This window comes from Sinocyclocheilus grahami, unplaced genomic scaffold (genome assembly GCF_001515645.1).
Source record: "Sinocyclocheilus grahami isolate Dianchi unplaced genomic scaffold, SAMN03320097.WGS_v1.1 scaffold308.1, whole genome shotgun sequence".
Classification (NCBI taxonomy): Eukaryota; Metazoa; Chordata; class Actinopteri; order Cypriniformes; family Cyprinidae; genus Sinocyclocheilus; species Sinocyclocheilus grahami.
The window spans coordinates 1,144,771-1,163,485 of NW_015505487.1; the positions used below are offsets into that span (position 1 = coordinate 1,144,771).

An 18,715-nucleotide genomic window follows, 5' to 3' on the forward strand; every position below is an offset into this window, starting at 1 on the left:
TATTGTAATTCTGTTTACATGAAAAGTAAATAAAATTATGATGAAACAATTTACTGTTATTTTGCATTTTTTCTTTTTTATCTCTTAAGGGCATTATTATGTCCGCTTCTTGACTCATACTGAATGACCTCCATCTTTATCTTTCTTGTGATTTCTGAGGATATTTTGGTGAATCTTTAATCCCATTATTTTCATACAGAATTTTCTAGTTTGACTGTGAAGACCGAAGAAGAGGAAGAAACCTACAGCACATCACTACATTTACCTGAAAAATCAAAAACACTTGAACTCAAGCCAGAGCAAAAGCGTTTTTCCAGTACTTTGGAAAGGAAAAAAGAGAAACCTGTGTTTCAGTCCAAGCTTACATCTGCCGAAGTTACCGTCGGAGAGTCAGTTAGGTTTACTGTCACAGTATCTGGTTTTCCAAAGCCAAAAGTTCAGTGGTTCCACAATGGAAAGGTTATCACTACTTCAACAGTTTATAGGTTTGTAGAAGAGAAAGATGAGTACACCTTAATAATAACACAAGTCAAGAAAGAGTATGAGGGAGAGTACTCTTGTACTGCCAGTAATAGATTTGGCCAAACCACCTGCAAGACAATGTTAAAGGTACAAGTGAGTCAATTATCAGCAGCAGAAAAATGGGTGGAACAAATGTTCAAGCTACCAGGGCAACCACCATGCTTTACCACACAAATCCAACCTGTGCAGTGTGCAGAGGGCAGCGAGGTAAAATTTCAGTATAGAGTTACTGGTACTCCTTTCCCTGATGTTCAGTGGTTTAAGGGGAATTCTCAAATTAAGTCAAGCCAGACCTGTTCTGTTGTAAGTAACCCAGATGGCTCTGGCATCCTTAGCATGAATAATATCCTACAGAGTGACAGTGGACTCTACACATGCAAGGCTGTCAATCCATTTGGGGAGGCAAGTTGCAGTGCTGAGCTGATAGTATTCCACAAAAAAGTCTCTGTATTTCATAAACAGCAATTAGTCCAAGAGCAAAAAAGTTATAAGGTGTCCATGAAAGAGGAAGCCACTGAATCTCGCTTGTACAGTGTTAGCCTACCTGGACAGGCAGGTGCTAGTTTGCAGGGAGACCATCAGGTAATTTACACCATTGGCACAGAAGATAGGCAAATGGTAACGAGTGAGCAGGTTGATACTCTGCATGACCTGGATGTTTCCATTGCAACTATGCACAAGGAGCAGGTGACTCATCAAGCTGCCGTGTTGCAGTCTCATGAAGTTCAAGAGAGAGTCATATCTGCTTCAGTCCAGCTACAACCAGTGGTAGCAACCCCTTTGAAACAGCTCCAGGTGGCTACTATGACCTCAGCAGTTCAAGAACGCCAAGGCTTCACAGAACAGCACTTTGAACGAATCAAAAGTCCTGAGGTTACAGAGCTAGAAATTGAGAAAGAGCATCCCTCACAGGTAATGTCCGCCATAACTGAGAGTGTAACTCCACTGACGATTGTCAAAGCTGAGCCTTTATCAACCAGAGAAACAGAACAGATCAAGTCATCTCCCGAGCCCAAGTATCTGATATCAAGTCACCAAGTTGAGACAAAACTCCCGATTGTTAAAGAACATTCACAGGTTATACAGCATACTCAGCAGGAAAAGGGCTACCAGGTTAAAGAGGGAGTTAAAATCCTTTACAGTGCAGTTTCAACTGAGAAACAACAGATCACAGAAGGTCACTCTAAAGAACTCTCAACACAAGAATCCACCTTTCAGACATCTGTGAAGAAAGAACCAGCGAAACCAGTTGTCCTTTCAGTTAGTGAGACTGCTCAGACTTTATCAAAAGAAGAGAGGTTATTGATGCACAAACCAGATGAGGAGACAGCATCTTTAGTCAAAGATAGTGTATTTAAATCGGCTCTTGTTGCTGAGGAAAAGCATCAACTCCAAGCTGATCAGTCAAGTTTGATCCCAGGTTTAGAAAGTGCCATTTCAGTGCCGTCCCAGAGAGAAGAAGGTCAAGTTCTGCATTTACAGGTCATCACAGATCAGGATATTCTTCCATCTGAAGGCAGGTTTAGCAGTGAGAAGCCAAGCCCAGAGAAAGCAGATGCTCAAAAAAGTCCTGTTCTTAAGCATACAGTGTCAGTGGATTTACAACAGATGGTGACATGTGAGGAGTCTTCTCAGTTTTCAGCACAAGAAACAAAAATTTCCATTCAGCCTGGTAAGGAAGCTCCTGTCCCTTTGCATCTTCAGGCAGTTCATTTAGAAAATACGTTGACGAAAGAAGGGATAATCTCAATGGAAAAGCCAGACGAACAGATTGCGATACAGAGACAAGAAAAAGCCCGTCATCATGCTGCAAGCACAGAAGAAAAAAGAGAGCATACAGCAGATTATTGTAAAGATCTTGATGTGTCTGTTAAAGGTGTGCAGTCTGAAATCAGAAAGGAACCCAAACCTGAAAGCATTCTTCAAGTCTTTTCAGAGCCAGTGCCATTACCAAAGGAAACTCCTTTTGTAAGTGATGTTAAACAGCAGCGTGCCCTAGTACAGAAAGAAGATCACTGGAATATCATGCATGTGCCATCTGTGTCAGAGAGTCAGGATATAGAGGAGGGGCACACAGAGAATATAGGAACAATTGAGAAATGTGTGTCTAAAAGCGAAGTTGAACCCAAAATTCCATCTGAATTAATTTATGTTGAAGAAAAGGCTATCTCGACAGAGAGTAGCATTGCTCTTGATGCCACCGAACAAGATTTCGCCGTTCAAATTCAAGAAGGACAGTCTGTTAGACAGTCAGTATTAATGGAAGAAAAGCGTCTAATCAAAGGTGAGCTATCTCAGGATATTACACAATCTGAAACATCCACAGCAGTTGTCAGTAAGCAGAAGATGGGTACTCTTTTAGTGTCAGAGTCAAGAGAGAGCCAAACTCTACCCAAAGAGCTCACTTTTGTTATTTCGCCTCCAAAACCGCATTCATTGGACATTAAGCACCAATTAAAAAGTGCTCTTGCAGCTGCTGTTGCTCTTGACCAACCATTGATCCTGGCAGATGTAGTTGAGAGTCTAGGAGCTGTAGAAATTCATGAGGTAAAAGAAAGGAAAGAACCCAAATATGTCATGTTCACATATCTTATTACAAGTGCAAGTGCCCCACTTGAAATTACAATTGCTTTTGAAGGCGAGTACCCCCAGACTGCTGATCTCAGAAGTGAACTTAAAGCTGCTTTCTACTCCATTGTCTATCGAGAGCAACAGGTTATGATCTCAGAGCAGCCAGGCACAATGCAAATTGACAGGCCCCAAAGATTACAGGTTACCAAGGCTTCTACAAAAGAAATGCTTTCACCTGTGGTAGAGATGGTAAGATTGACAGAAAATGTAGAGCCTTTTACATCACCAATGTCTCAGTCTGCAACTGTGAAAACTGACGCGAAAGTCTCTTTTCAGTCCGTAACAGCTAAAGAGCAAGCTTTTGTGCAACAGTCAACAATTCAAATGGCAAGTGAATCAAAAATTGAGATTCAGCAGTCCATCCATGTTGAGCGACAAGAAACCAGATCTGTGTCAGTAAAAGAACTTGAGAAGGATGTAAGGGCAGAAGGTATGACAACTGAACTTGTTTTGGGGCCTGTTCCTATCGAGCGGTCAACTGAAGTCGTCTTTCAGAGAGAGGAAAGGGAGGAATATATAACCGAAGCATTTATGAAATTAGAGAAAGAAGAAATTAGAGAGAAGGCTTACCCAGTTTTTGAAAGCTCCTTGGAGGATATTGAAATAGATGAACATTCAGAGGCAAAATTCTCATTGACTATTAGACATGTAACGAAAGTAAATTGGCTTTTTAATGGAAAATCAATTAAATCTGGCAAAGAGTTCAAGTGTTCCAAAGACCACGACACTTACACACTAGTAATCAGCAAGGTTACGAAGGATCATCAAGGAGAATATACCTGTGAGGCTGTAGGTGATGCCGGCAAGACCTCAACATCCTCTCACATCACTGTGGTCTCAAGAGGTTGGATTTATGGGAATTATTTTGCCATCCCATCTCACATGACTAACTCTTGCCGTTTATAGCTAAAATAGACACGCTTCATCAGACATGCTTTCTCAATATCTCCACACCAACTAATAGAAAAGATCTATGTATTTCATATGAAGATACCTTCGTAATGTCTTCCTCTCTTACCATCTTCACAATTCTGTGATTTTGCCACCATTTTCACATCACTGAAAATGTTAGCATGTCTTCACTTCTTCACATCAACCCTTAACCTGCTGGATCTCTCAGTGTCATTCCAACGTTCATCTCCTCCTTCACTCCTGCAGTATTTTCCACTTTTTATTTTATTCATCTCTGGGAATTGGTTATGAAATACTCCATTGTTGTTTTCTTCATCAGTCATTGAGCACCTCATAATTGATCTTTTTTTTTGCATGCATGCCAGGATGTCAAGTCATTATTTCACTCTTTATTCAATGTTTTTTCCTCCCTCATAGCGAGATCACCATTACTCTTCACAGTCACTCTTGAATTTTTATTTTCTTACTGTTCCATTACAGTGACCACAGAAATTGGCACTTTTTGAAAATACCATATCTGTAAAAATTAAAGATGGTTAAGGTGAATAGTTACATTTAGCCGCTTAAGCTGCTAAACTTTGTACTAATTGTTTTTGTAGAACATTTCAGGTTTTTGAAAGTGCCAATCGGTGGTTTCTGCTTTTCATGCTCATACTCATTACTTGTCAGCAAACATGTTAAATATAATGTACTAATTTGCTTTTTGTCTGTGTGCACGATTCAGTGCCACCTGTTTTCAGGCACAAAATTAAAAATCTGGAGGTCAGTGTTGGCAGTCCTGCAAAGTTCGAATGTGAGATTGAGGAGGCTCCAGGTGTGACCTTCAAGTGGTTGAAGTCTGGTTCTGAGCTCAGACATAGTGACAAATGCAGGATTATCAGTCGTCTTCACACCTCATCTCTGGAGCTATTTAGCCCAACAGTCGCTGATAGTGGAGAATTTACCTGCAAAGCTTCAAACCGCCATGGAAGTGACAGCTGCTCTGCTAAACTAAGTGTGACAGGTAAGAAAAATATACCTTTCTTATTGTCCATTTGTCGTCTTGACTTTTCTCTGGAGTTGACATGCTTTGTGTTTGATACTTTGTTGATAAAGTTATTTATTTCTATTTGTTGAAATCTTCTTTTTATAGAAATGTTCCCTCCAGAATTTGTATCAAAGCCTGATTCGATGACTTTATTTGTGGGAAAGCAAGCAAAATTTCAATGTGTTATTTCTGGTTCTGAACCAATGAATGTTGTCTGGCACAAAGACAATATTGCCATTTCATTTGATGATCACTGCAAAGCGTCATCTGACAAGAACAAGTATTTTCTTGAAATCTTGAATTTACAACAAAGTGATCAGGGATCATATCTTTGCAAAGCTTCAAACAGTGTTGGTACAGCTACATGCTGTGCTGAACTGAGGGTTGTAGACAAACCCAACTTTGTGAAGAGCTTTGAGGCAACCACTATTGCTGTGGGAAACCCACTACGTCTTGAGTGTCAGGTAGATGAAGACAATGGGGTTTCCATCACCTGGATGAGAGATGGCAAGAAACTCCATACTACAATGGACTGTAAACTCGCTTTCGAGGAAAAAATAGCCTGTCTTGATATTCAAAAGGCTAAACTCAAAGATACAGGTTCATATACCTGTACTGCTGCCAATGACGCAGGAAGCAGCAGTTGCTCTTCTAGTGTGACAGTGCAAGGTAAGACTTTGAGATTAATACCCTTTGTTAATGCAGTATTTGAAACAAATCTGCATGTCAGGGTATTAATTTCTGTCAGTGTACATTTGCATTTCTTAGACAGAGTTTACAAAGCTTAAGCATCAGTTGATGCTGCTCTTATTTGCCATAGAAAGTATTGCAGTTTATTTTTACTGTGCTCCTTCACATGTCCCTTATTTATATTAAGCTGTCTTTTTCTTAACATGTCTTTTTCTTGCAAACAAATCAAAAATCTTTTTTCCTCCATTGCATTTGAACCCTTAGAACCTCCAGTCTTTGTTAAAAGGCTGGAGCCTAAGATCTTATGGAAACAAGGAATGTCATCACGTCTGTTGTGTACTGTCAAAGGATCAGCTGAACTGCACGTGACTTGGTTTTCGAACGACAAACCACTTAGTTCCTCTGAAAAACACAAAATAACTTTCAAAGCTGGCCAAGCCACTCTTGAGATTATTAACTTATCTGAGTCTGACAGTGGAAATTACACTTGTGAAGTGATGAATGAGGCTGGCTGTGAAAGCTGCACCTCTCAAGTAACTGTAAAAGGTAATACTCAAGATTCTTACGTTCTGATTTATTGCTCATTACATTGCGATAGAAGAATCATCTTAAATCTTATTGCTCTTATTGTTCTTAGAACCTCCTGCATTTAAAAAGGAGTTGCAAATGGTGGAGGTAGTCAAGGGGAGCACAGCCCAGCTGGAATGTGAAGTTACAGGCACTGCTCCATTTGAGGTGACCTGGTTTAAGAATAAAAACCCAGTATCCTCTGACAAGAAGTATAGTATTGTCTCAAAAGAGACTGTTGCATATTTGGAAATCAAATCATTTGAAAGTGCAGATGTTGGAGATTACCAGTGTTGCATTTCTAATGACGTTGGCAGAATAACTTCAAAAGCAGTGGCAAAATTGAAAGGTTGGTACAATCAATTTCAATGACCTAAACATTTTTTTTTTGTTAACATTTTATTAAATGTGAAAATTAATATGGCTTTTTTTCATGCAGACCCTCCATTGTTTGTAAAGAAAGTTGAGAACACCACTGCAGTTTTAGGCAGTGCTGTGAAACTGCAGGGAACTCTGAAGGGTTCTGCTCCTATCACAGTTCAGTGGTTTAAAGATTCTGAGATAGTCAGAGATGATGATCCTAATATTACCACGACGTTTGAAAACAACATTGCTATTCTGGCAATAGCAAATGTGGCCAATAACCATGGGGGTAAATATACTTGTCAAGCTGAAAATGAGGCTGGAAAACAAAAATGCGAGGCCACTGTATCAGTTCAAGGTTAGAATTAAACATATGAAGCATATCACTATATTCAACATTGTATTTTGTAACACTTTTATTGTTATCATTGATTTATTCATTGATTTATTTAATTTTTGTTAAAGAACCAGCTAGATTTGTTGAGAAACCGCCATCCATCAGTGTGACTGCAGGTGACTCTGCAACTCTCGAGTGCAAAGTTTCAGGGAGTCCAGATCTCAAAGTAAAATGGTTCAGAGATGGCAAAGAGATTACAGGAAGTCGAAAATGCAAAATCTCTTTCAAAGATAATGTGGCAGCCTTGAAAATCCTCTCAGCAGAGAGGGGAGATAGCTGTGAATACAAAGTTGAAGTTTCTAATCGGGTTGGAAAAGAGCAATGCTCTTGCTCGATTGTTATTCTTGGTTAGTGCTATTCTTTTAAAATAATCTTTCATTTTGCGTTTTTGTGTGTGTGTGCATATATATGTTTTTTACAATGGTGTTTTACTTCTGTTGAGCAGATAAAATAATACCCCCAACTTTCACAAAAACACTTAAGAAGGTAGATGGTAATGTTGGAGGTACTATTCAGTTGGAATGCAAAGTGTCAGGATCCCAACCTATAACGATATCTTGGTTCAAAGAAGGAAAGGACATTACAACTGGAACAAAATATAAAACAGAAATGCAGGAAAGCACTGCAATACTGAAAATAACTGATTTAGAGACATCAGATGCTGGGGTTTTCACCTGCCATGCAACTAATGCTGCAGGACACAGTGAAACAAGTGGAACTGTTTCTGTTAAAGGTTAGAATAATCAATCATATCTTATCGATTGAAAATGATTGTTTTGTATATGGTTGTTAAAATAATCTCTTCCCTCTTCAAACTAACTTTAGAACCCCCAGTCTTCTCTTTGAAACCTCAAAACCAAGATGTTATACCAGGAACTACAGTTGTCCTAACAGCTGCATTCACTGGGACAGCACCTTTTATTATTAAGTGGTTCAGAGAAGACAAAGAAATGTTAACTGGAGGAACTTGCTTCATCAAGAAAGAAGCCAACTCAAGTTCACTGGAGCTGCACTCTGTGAAGCCATCTCAGTCTGCAAAATACACATGCCAAGTTTCCAATGATGCTGGAAAGGTCTCATGCACAGCTGCCTTATTTGTGAAAGGTGCTTTTTCTTACTCTTGATGAATTGTTTTTCCATTATTTTTTACTGAATAATTCTTCAGTTAATTCATCTTAATGTGTTATTCTCTTTTTTTAGAACCTCCAAAATTTGTAATGAAACTTGACTCGACTAAACTAGCATTGAATGGGAGTCTTGCAACTTTGGAATGTAAAGTCACTGGCAGCCCAGAGATCACTATTAGATGGTATAAAAATGAAACTGAAATTAGCTCAAATGATAAATACCAAATGACCTTCATCGACTCAGTTGCTACACTACAAATTTCCAATTGCTGTGTTGAAGACAGTGGAGATTATATCTGCCAAGCATCAAGTGAAGCTGGCAGCGATAGATGCAGTTGCTTGGTTACAGTCAAAGGTTTGTTTGAAGTTGATCACCTTAATTTTTAAGGATGTTAAAGTCATTTCATGGTGGTTACTTCATTAGCTAATTGGTGCTTTCTTATCTCAGAACCTCCCGAATTTGTGAAACCTTTTGAATCCAAAGAAATTGTTAAAGGCACAGATGTTGCACTGGAAGGAACAGTGTCAGGCTCAGCTCCCTTTGAGATTTCCTGTTTCAAAGACTCAAAGCAGATCAGAAATGATAGAAGACACATCATAAGCCTGACAAAGGATGTAGCAGCTCTTCAGATTTTGAAATTTGAACCTGGGGATGCTGGCAAATATCAGTGCACTGTAGGAAATGAAGTAGGGCAGACCTCCTGTGATTTTCATGTTACTCTGAAAGGTTAGTAAGAAGAAGAAATTCTTGGATTTGTGTATATGTAAGTGAAGGTACAGTGATGTTCGTAAACATTGTGCTAACAACATGCCTACATTTTATATTCTTCAATTAGAGCCACCATCATTTGTGCAGAAGTTGGATAATACAAATGTCCTGCTTGGTGGTGAGGTTTCCTTGCAGTGTGTTTTGAAAGGGTCATTGCCTATGACCGTCTCTTGGATGAAAGATGACCATGAGATCAAGGAATCTGAGCATGTTCTGATATCTTTTGAGAACCAGACAGCAGTGGTATACATTTCTAGTGTGCAGTTAAAACATGGTGGAAAGTACACTTGCCATGCACAGAATGAAGCTGGTAGTCAGAAATGTACAGCAGTATTGGCGGTAAAAGGTGTGTAGTAATTTTTTATGCTAATTTACATATTTATAATATAGTTTTTTCCCCCTCACTAACGTTTTACACAGTTTCTGATCATCAGATTTTCACGTTATTCTTTAGTTATGTTATAGCTAAATATTGCTATTTTTGATTTAGTCCTATTTGCATGTATTCATACATGTTCTACTATACACAGAGCCTGCAAACATCACAGAGCAAGCCAAGTCCATCAGTGTTACAGTAGGTGATCCTGCCACTCTAGAATGCAGATACTCTGGTTCTAAAGTTCTTAAAGCAAAATGGCTAAAGGATGGCAAAGAGCTGACATCAAGCAAAAAATACAAAGTACAGAGCACCGATACAAGCTCCATATTAAAAATTCTTTCTGCTGAAAAAAGTGATGGTGGAGAATATATCTTTGAGATTTCAAATGATGCTGGAAGAAGCAGTTGTGAGGCAGTTGTGACTGTTTTAGGTTAGTATGGTAGAAAAAAATAGCCATTTATAGATTTGTAGGAATTTGACTTTTTAGATCAACACTCAGATTGAAGCTGTTATATTTTCCCTTCACTGTAACAGATCAAATATTCAAACCTTCCTTCACAAGAAAATTGAAGGACATGGAGAGTATAAAAGGATCTTTTGCACAGTTGGAATGTCTGGTCTCTGGATCTCTTCCCATAACTGTTACTTGGTTCAAGGAAAATAAGGAGATCGAGACAGATGAGAAGCACAAATGCATATTCTTTGAGAGTGCGGCATCTTTGGAAATCAGTCATCTTGATAGCTCAGACAGTGGCAACTACACCTGTATTGCTAAAAACCAAGCAGGCACTGTTCAGTGTTCGGGCACGCTGAAGATCAAAGGTTTGCGATTACCGTTGGCTTTTATAAATAACAATTGAATTTGTTCGTTTGTAAAGTTGCAAACTGTATTTTATATCTTGTTACATCATCTTATTGTTTCATGCTGTGCCTTTCAGTGAGTTTTAACTTAATTTAAACTTTAATCTTAAATCTTCCTTTTATATTCAGAACCTCCAGCAATCATTGAGAAGCCTGAATCACAAGACGTTATACCAGGATCCAGAGTGCAGTTTAATGTGCTTGTGTCTGGCACGCCACCACTGACCATTAAGTGGTTTAAAGATAAGAAAGAGGTTTCATCTGGGATTGACTGTTCTGTTCAGAAAAATGACACCTTTAGCTTACTGGAGCTCTTTTTCGCTAAGCCTTCCGACTCTGGAGACTATGTCTGTGAAATAAGTAATGATGTTGGATCAGATGCTTGCCAAGCAACACTCCTCGTGAAAGGTTTTCACAAAAATCATTTATAACTACTTTCCCCCCTAAACCTTTGTTAAATGCTTAAAATAAGTACTTTCTTTCTTTCTTTTTAATTTTACAGAACCCCCCAAATTTACCCGCAAACCTGAAAAAGTAACAGTGGTAAAACCAGGCCAATTGGTAGTTTTTGAATGCCAGATTACAGGCACTCCAGAGATAGACACATACTGGTTCAGAGATGGGAATGAAATAAGTCCAAGTGACAAGCATAAAATGACTTTTGTCAATTCTCTTGCACGGCTTGAGATAAGTAGCAGTGATATCAAAGACTGTGGAGTGTACTACTGTGAAGCCCGGAATGAGGCGGGCAGTGAGAGCTGTAGTATGGAACTAAGAGTGAAAGGTTAGTATGTAGTGCATTTTATAGGCGTTTAAGTTATTTGATATGATTCCTCAAAAAATGTCTGGCTAGAACATAGATTTTAAACTGTTTTCATTTCAAGCTTTCTTCTTTTTTCAGAGCCCCCAGTTCTTGTCAAGCCATTGAGTCCTCTTGAGGTTGTGAATGGCTCAAATGCATATTTTGAATGTCAGGTAAAAGGCACAGCTCCTTTTGAGGTGACCTGGCAAAAAGATTCAAAGGACATTAAATCAAGCCTCAAGCATGTGATTTTGCAGAAGAATGGTTCTATAATGACTCTTGATGTACAGAAATGTGATGCTTTAGATGTTGGAGAATATCAGTGCATTGTAGCAAATGAAGTTGGGAGTTGTTCAAGTCAGACTACACTCAGCATAAAAGGTTAGCATTCAGTATGTTTAATAGATTTTATATTTATGATTTTATCTCTATTTATATTATTTAACATTTCACATTATCTATCAGAGCCCCCATCGTTTGTGGAGAGGATTGAGAATGTTGTCACAGTTCTTGGAAAAAAGGTTGAATTTAAATGTGTTGTAAGAGGTTCACCACCTCTGTCCATACAATGGCAGAAAGATGAAAACTGGATTTTGGAGGATCCTTCAATTGAGAGGACATTTTTAAACAGTATTGCTACTTTGAGAATCCCTGTGTGTGAGTCCAACCACAGTGGAAGATACACCTGTCAGGCTGTGAATGAGGCAGGGCAAGAAAAGTGTTTTGCTACCCTTGTGGTTCAAGGTTAGTTATTTTTGCAAGTGTTTTTTTTGTAGCTGTCCTTCCTAAAGACTTGCTATTATAAATATGTTTGTTATATTATCCCCAGAGCCACCTCAGATAATTGAAAAGCCAGAGATGATTAATGTCACTGCTGGAGATCCAGTAAGTTTTGAGTGCAAAGTTACAGGCTCTCCTGAACTGAAAGTCAAATGGATTAAAGATGGCAATGAAGTTATGCCTTCAAGACAGCACAGCCTAAGCTTCATCAATAATGTCAGCCAACTTAAAATTCAGTCTGTCCAGTTGGAAGACAAAGGAACTTATGTGTTTGAGGTTTCCAACCACATCAGTGTCTGCCAGTGCAAAGTGACATTAAACGTGCTAGGTTAGTGCTTATTCTTGATTAATAAAACAATTAGTATTGGATGAATTTTAGTGATTTTTATGATCTTCACATTTCTTTGTCTTTGTCAGAGCAAATAATCCCCCCATCTTTCATTAAACCTTTGATGGAGATGGAGGAAATTCTGGGCACAAATATTCAAATTGGATGTAAAATATCTGGCTCACTCCCCATAACTGTGGAGTGGATGAAGGACGGGACTAAACTGTCAGGAAGAACCAAACATAAACTTCTTAAGGATGACAACAGCGTGTCTTTGGAAATCGAGTGTTTAGAGAAAGCCGACACTGGAACGTATACTTGTAAACTTACAAACAAAGCAGGCGGTTGTGAATGCAGTGGTACACTGAGGGTGAAAGGTCAGATAGCTTTTGTAGTATTTAGTAGCATATTTCATTCTCACATATATCTTAAGGTCTCTGATGGCTGCCAGTTTCTTAACAGATGTATATGTCTTTCTTTCCCATTAATGATTTAGAGCCACCAAGCTTTGTGCTGGTTCCAGAATCACAGGCTGTCATACCAAATACCACTGTTCGGTTTAAGAGTACCTTTAAGGGAACATCTCCCTTCACAGTGAAATGGTTCAAAGATGACACTGAGCTGATTTGTGGACCTTCATGTTTTACTGGCCTGGAAGGCCTCTCATGCTTCCTAGATATTTTTGCCGTTGGAATATCACACAGTGGAACTTACTCTTGTCAAATAAGCAATGATGCTGGTACCGCTAAATGCACCACAACCTTGTTGGTAAAAGGTTGGACATCTTTTAAGTACTCTTATCAGCGCTCTTCATGATCATTGTTTTTCATGCTTCACCATTTGCATGCTCTTGTATTGCTTACATAAATTGTCTGCCTGCCTTTCATCATCATCTTACTTCATTACTGTTCATCATTACGCTTTACTCTCTTTAAGCCATCATGTGCCTCTTGTCATCTGCCATCTTCTTCCTCAGTGCTCCATTTTATATATTGCATTAATCATTATGATAACATGTTGTAATTTTGGTTTTACAGAACCTCCAGAGTTTGTACAGAAACTGCCAGCTGCAAAAATCATGAAGATGGGAGAGCGACTCCAGCTTGAATGCAAAGTTACTGGCACAGCTCCTCTGAAAATTAGCTGGTACAAAAATGACGCTGTACTCAGCGATGGTGGCAACATGAGAATGACTTTCGATAACTCTGTGGGAGTCCTTGAAATTTTCAAGTGCAGCTTTGAGGATAATGGAGTCTACACCTGTGAAGTCCAGAATGATGCTGGAACTAAGAGTTGCAGTACCACACTCACAGTCAAAGGTTAGACAGTGGATGGATCTCTCATTTACTAGTTTAATGCTTGTGCCTTTTTCAACATGAGCATTAATTGACTATGTTTCAGAAGCAGTGTTATTTAGTATTATTTGTTTACTATTATAATTTCTATTAATATTATGAATTTGCTTTTTTTCAGTTGTTACTTATTTCTATTTCAGTTTTATTTGGTTCAGTTTTAGTTTTTTTCCCCGTTAGTAATTTTAGTGCTTCAATTTAAACTTGTTTCAGTTCATTGCCAAGCCAGTTAAAATCAAATTAGTTTTTTTCCATCTAATATTTATTTTATTTCAGTTTCATAGTTTTAGTTATTGATGATAACCCTCTTCAGAGGATATGATTTATTGATTTAATGATTTATTCATTGATTGCAATATGCATAAATGCTCATTTTGATTTGAATTACATTTTTGTAGAACCACCAACATTCCACAAAGTGCCAACACCAGTTGAGGGGCTGAAGGGCAAAGATGCCAGTCTTAACTGTGAGCTGAAAGGCTCAGCACCCTTTGAGATAACCTGGTTTAAAGATAAAAAACAGTTAAAGGAGAGTAGGAAGTATAAATTTGTGTCTGAGGGATGCTCTGCAACTCTCCACATCCTTGGACTGGAAGCATTAGATGCAGGGGAATATGAGTGCAAAGCATCAAATAATGTAGGAAGTGATTCCTGCCAGGGCACTGTAAAGCTAAGAGGTCAGTAAGATACTAGTTCAAATAAAAGTATCAAATACTTTTCCAAAAAATGATTTAACACTTTCTGACTTTCTGATGACTCTCTTCCTGACATTCAGAACCACCAGCGTTTGTGAAGAAATTATCCAACATTACAGCCATCTCTGGTGAGGAAGTGGTTTTGTTGGCAACGGTTAAAGGCTCGCAGCCTATGACTGTGTCTTGGGTTCAGGATAAAGACCACATTCTCAGAGATGGTGACAACAGGAAAATTATATTTGAGAATAATCAGGTCACCCTGAAGATCTTTAAAGCTGACTCTACCACTGCTGGAAAATATACATGTCAGCTCAAAAATGATGCTGGAGTTGCTGAATGCACAGCGAACCTAACTGTCCTAGGTTTGTAAGTTTCTAACTGTCCTAAAAAAAATGTTTTCCCCCCTTAAGCATATATCTCTTTTAAAAATGTATTATGTAAATTAACATAAAGACACTTCTAAATTTCTAGAACCTGCAGCAATTGTGGATAAGACAGAGTCAATCAGTGTAACCGCTGGTGACACTGCAGTCTTAGAATGCACTGTATCTGGAACTCCAGAACTTAAACCAAAATGGTACAAGGATGGTGTGGAGTTGTCTTCAGGCAGAAAATACAAAATCACCTTCTCAAAAATGATCTCCAGTCTTAAGCTATTGTCAACAGAGAAAAGTGACACTGGAGAATACACATTCGAAATCAAGAATGAAGTTGGCAGTGATAGCTGCAAAATGCACCTCACTGTTTTGGGTCAGTAATGTTAAATATCCTTGTATATAATATTTGTTCCAATCTTAGAATTACATGTAATTTCTTGTGAAGCCAAAAGCTGAGAATCTTGTTTTTGGTCAAACAGACAAAATCGTTCCTCCTTCGTTCTCACGAAAACTGAAGGACACACAGAATATTGTTGGCAAAACTGTTGAAATGGACTGCAAAGCCTCAGGGTCTGCACCTCTCACCATCTCTTGGTACCATAATGAAGAGGAGATTAAAAGTGGACCGAACTATGAGATTACATTCGCTGAGAATACCTGCACATTGAAAGTGCCAACTCTGAAACTTTCAGACTCGGGCACATACAAATGTAAAGCAGTAAACAGTGCAGGAACGGCAGAGACATCCGCTTCCTTAGTTGTTAAAGGTTGGTGTTTGGGTGTAGAATAATTCACAATTAATAATTGTAAATCTAGTGGTTAAGGCATGTTTCACAACCTTCTTCCTGTCGTGTTTGCTATAGAACCCCCCTCTTTTGTGACCACACCTCAACCGGTGGAAGCCCTCCCAGGCACAAATGTCACCTTTACAGCAACCGTTCAAGGAAGTACCCCAATGAAACTGAAATGGTTTAGAGGCAGTAAGGAAATAGTGTCTGGGAGAAGCTGTGAGATTGCTTTAAGAGGAGATAATGCAATTCTGGAGCTCTACAACATTGATAAATCTCATGCTGGCGAGTACACTTGCCAGATCATTAATGATGCAGGGAAGGAAAACTGCACAGTGAACCTTTTTGTTAAAGGTTAGTTTTAATTTAGTTAATATGAGTAACTATTTCTTGAATCCTTGTTAAAGCGGAGCTTTGTGTCTCACATATATATGCCATCTTTCATTCAGAGGCTGCACACTTTGTCAAGAAGCTCAAGAACCTGTCTGTTGAAATGGGCAAGTCTCTGATACTTGAATGTACGTATGCGGGAAGCCCAAAGATTCTTGTGAAATGGCATAAAGATGGCCAGGAGATTTACTCCTCTTACAAGTACAACATCACAACCACTGAGAGCTCCTGCATCCTCGAGTGTCTAAACAGTGATAAAGAGGCTGCTGGAAAATACACTTGTGAGGTTTCCAATGATGCTGGACACGACACTTGTGAAGCAGCAGTGTCCATCTTAGGTTTGTTATTGAGTAAAATTGCTCAATATAAGCTACTGTGAGACAAAATCAAAATGTGCATGCTTGTCTTCATGGTATGTATATATATTTTGTCTCTTTTAGAACCACCTATCTTTATTGAGAGTTTGGAACCCATGGAGGTCACTGCAGGGGATGCAGTTTGTCTGAAATGCCAGATTGGTGGCACTCCTGAAATTAAAGTGTCATGGTTCAAGGCAGATGGCAAAGTGCGGTCTTCTCCAACCTGTAAGATGGAGTTCTTCAAAGGCACTGCCTGCCTGAAACTAGCTAAAGTTGCCAAATCTGACATTGGTGAATACACATGTAAGGCAGAAAACAGCATAGGATCTGCCTCTTCCAGGTGCCTCTTAACTGTACAAGGTGAATCTAATTTCTCTTCAAAGCTCTGAATCTATCTCTTAAATGTCTTAAATGTTTTGATTGCACTGTGCAACCTTTATCAATGTATTTTGCTAAATGTTTTTCTTTTCAGATGTGAAAACACCACCGTCTTTCCCTAAAAAGATTACTAGCATTACGCAAATTGAAGGACATCCTGTCCAGTTTGAGTGTCGTGTTGCAGGATCCTCTCCTATGGAGATCTCTTGGCTCAAAGATGGTGAAGCTCTTAGGAGCGATTCAGAATACACAATGTTTTTTGACGATAACTCTGCTGTCCTAAATATAGTCAAAGGTGAAATGAGACATTCTGGAGAATACACTTGCATTGCGACTAATAGTGTTGGAACTGCTTCTTGTAGAGCCAAGCTCACACTTCAAGGTCTGTTTATTTCTTTCATATTGTTCTCTGATTACATTTGTTTCCTGTGTTGTGAAACACACTGAATTGAATGTATTACCATGTCTATACAATTGTGCTGTTATCTCTATTTAACTCTACAGAGCCAAGATATCCACCTGTGTTTGATAAAAAGCTCATACCTGTGGATGTGACAGTGGGAGATACTGTCGAACTGGAATGCCACATGACGGGATCATTGCCAATAAAAGTTACTTGGTCCAAGGATCACAAAGACATCCGCACAGGGGGCAATTATAAGATATCATGTGTGGATAACACTCCACATTTGACAATTTTGAAAGCTGATAAGGCAGACTCTGGTCGTTATTCTTGCCATGCTAGTAATGATATTGGGAAGGACTCTTGTTCTACAGACGTTTCTGTGAAAGGTATTTGGTCACCGCTTTTCAGTGTGACTGTGTCTTCATTGTCTTGGGACTGACCTGTGGTGCTTTATTTCTTTTATGTTTTTGTCTTCCATTCGTCATGCCTTTGCATTCATGTTTTTCTTTGCTTGCAGTAGGTCAACAGGTGGCACTGTTGAGCATATTTTTTTTTGCTCTTCATTTTGCTCTATGCATTTAGGTAAAAGAACCTCTTTTTTTCTATCATGTATGTACTGTCTAACAACACTTCTCTTTATTGTTCCTATAGAACGCAAAATTCCACCTAGTTTTACCAAAAAACCTTCAGCAACTATTGAGGACACTGAGGGCAAAATAGTGAAGATTGAGGGTCGTGTAGCTGGATCACAGCCCCTGACTGTCAACTGGTATAAAGATGGCACGGAAATCTTCACCTCTGACTGTTATGATGTAACCTTCAAGACCAGCCTGGCTGTCCTGTGCATCAAAAAATCTCAGCTGTCAGATAGTGGAACATATATGTGCAAAATCTCCAATGAAGCTGGCACGGCCTCTTATGAAGTGTCCGTTAAGATTACAGGTATACAGCTGGTTTCTATGTCAAGCTTTTCTTATTTCCTTTGTCCAGTTGTAAGTGTGCTTGTAAAAAAAAAAAAACATAGACTGTATAAAACAATGGACGTAGTGTCCGTGACGTCACCCGTAGGTTTCTAAAGAGCATTTTTGAAACCCAAAGTGGGTGGAGCCGGCTGTCGCCATCTTGGCAGCACGTCACTCCCGGATAATCGAAAATAGGCAAAGCGGCAGGACGTGGGTGGAGCTGAGGTGCCTGGTTGCTGAAACCACACCCGCCTAGCTCAACGTGATCAAGTTAGCTCAGGCTAAGAAGCTAATGCTGTATGCTACTTTTTTATACAGTCTATGGTTTCAGACTACAGCTAATCACCGTCTGTCGGATTCTGGAGTGTAGTCAAGTTTTAAATAAAATTATAAATAATAAATAAATTATTTTAAATAAATGAATAAATTTAATTATATTAGAATTTAATTCACCGGAAAAAATGGAGCCCAGACTTCTTGGACGGTCTGTTAGTACAATTAACTGCACAGCAAGCCATATTATTTGATAATTGTATGAAATAATCCCGAAAAAAGCACCAACACGGTAGAGATGCCAAGATCAGCAGCTGGAATTAGCTGAGGTGATGTGACTGCTAACAGACAGCAGACAAACGGCTAGTGGTGACAACAGCTGCAATCCACCTGTCACTCAAGTTGCCACGGCCTTAATTATGCAGAACTTTAAGGCTTTATAGATTTTAAACAGATGAGTTATAAAAAAATTCACCCCCCTCACAGCTGTCATGAAAGGAAAAATTAGCTATATAGACCAAAACCACTTTTTGTACCAGGCTGTATACATATTTTTTTCTGCTGTAAAATTTTAACATGG

General features: G+C 38.9%; 1 protein-coding gene across 1 annotated transcript in view; it reads left to right on the top strand.

Annotated features, from left to right (window-relative positions):
* ttn.2 (titin, tandem duplicate 2) overlaps positions 1-18,715 on the top strand; it is a 195,235-nt gene that overhangs the window by 66,180 nt on the left and 110,340 nt on the right. Inside the window, exons 61-92 of the mRNA XM_016293855.1 lie at positions 200-3,997; positions 4,790-5,068; positions 5,198-5,761; positions 6,047-6,328; positions 6,420-6,698; positions 6,789-7,070; positions 7,178-7,456; positions 7,555-7,842; positions 7,935-8,213; positions 8,310-8,591; positions 8,685-8,963; positions 9,073-9,351; positions 9,536-9,814; positions 9,919-10,206; positions 10,375-10,653; positions 10,748-11,029; positions 11,147-11,428; positions 11,513-11,791; positions 11,877-12,155; positions 12,245-12,532; positions 12,652-12,930; positions 13,193-13,474; positions 13,906-14,184; positions 14,283-14,564; positions 14,674-14,952; positions 15,059-15,346; positions 15,443-15,721; positions 15,817-16,095; positions 16,198-16,476; positions 16,589-16,876; positions 16,999-17,286; positions 17,552-17,842. Of these exons, the coding sequence (XP_016149341.1) occupies positions 200-3,997; positions 4,790-5,068; positions 5,198-5,761; positions 6,047-6,328; positions 6,420-6,698; positions 6,789-7,070; positions 7,178-7,456; positions 7,555-7,842; positions 7,935-8,213; positions 8,310-8,591; positions 8,685-8,963; positions 9,073-9,351; positions 9,536-9,814; positions 9,919-10,206; positions 10,375-10,653; positions 10,748-11,029; positions 11,147-11,428; positions 11,513-11,791; positions 11,877-12,155; positions 12,245-12,532; positions 12,652-12,930; positions 13,193-13,474; positions 13,906-14,184; positions 14,283-14,564; positions 14,674-14,952; positions 15,059-15,346; positions 15,443-15,721; positions 15,817-16,095; positions 16,198-16,476; positions 16,589-16,876; positions 16,999-17,286; positions 17,552-17,842 (12,819 nt within the window). The remainder of the gene's footprint in view (positions 1-199; positions 3,998-4,789; positions 5,069-5,197; positions 5,762-6,046; positions 6,329-6,419; positions 6,699-6,788; positions 7,071-7,177; positions 7,457-7,554; positions 7,843-7,934; positions 8,214-8,309; positions 8,592-8,684; positions 8,964-9,072; positions 9,352-9,535; positions 9,815-9,918; positions 10,207-10,374; positions 10,654-10,747; positions 11,030-11,146; positions 11,429-11,512; positions 11,792-11,876; positions 12,156-12,244; positions 12,533-12,651; positions 12,931-13,192; positions 13,475-13,905; positions 14,185-14,282; positions 14,565-14,673; positions 14,953-15,058; positions 15,347-15,442; positions 15,722-15,816; positions 16,096-16,197; positions 16,477-16,588; positions 16,877-16,998; positions 17,287-17,551; positions 17,843-18,715) is intronic.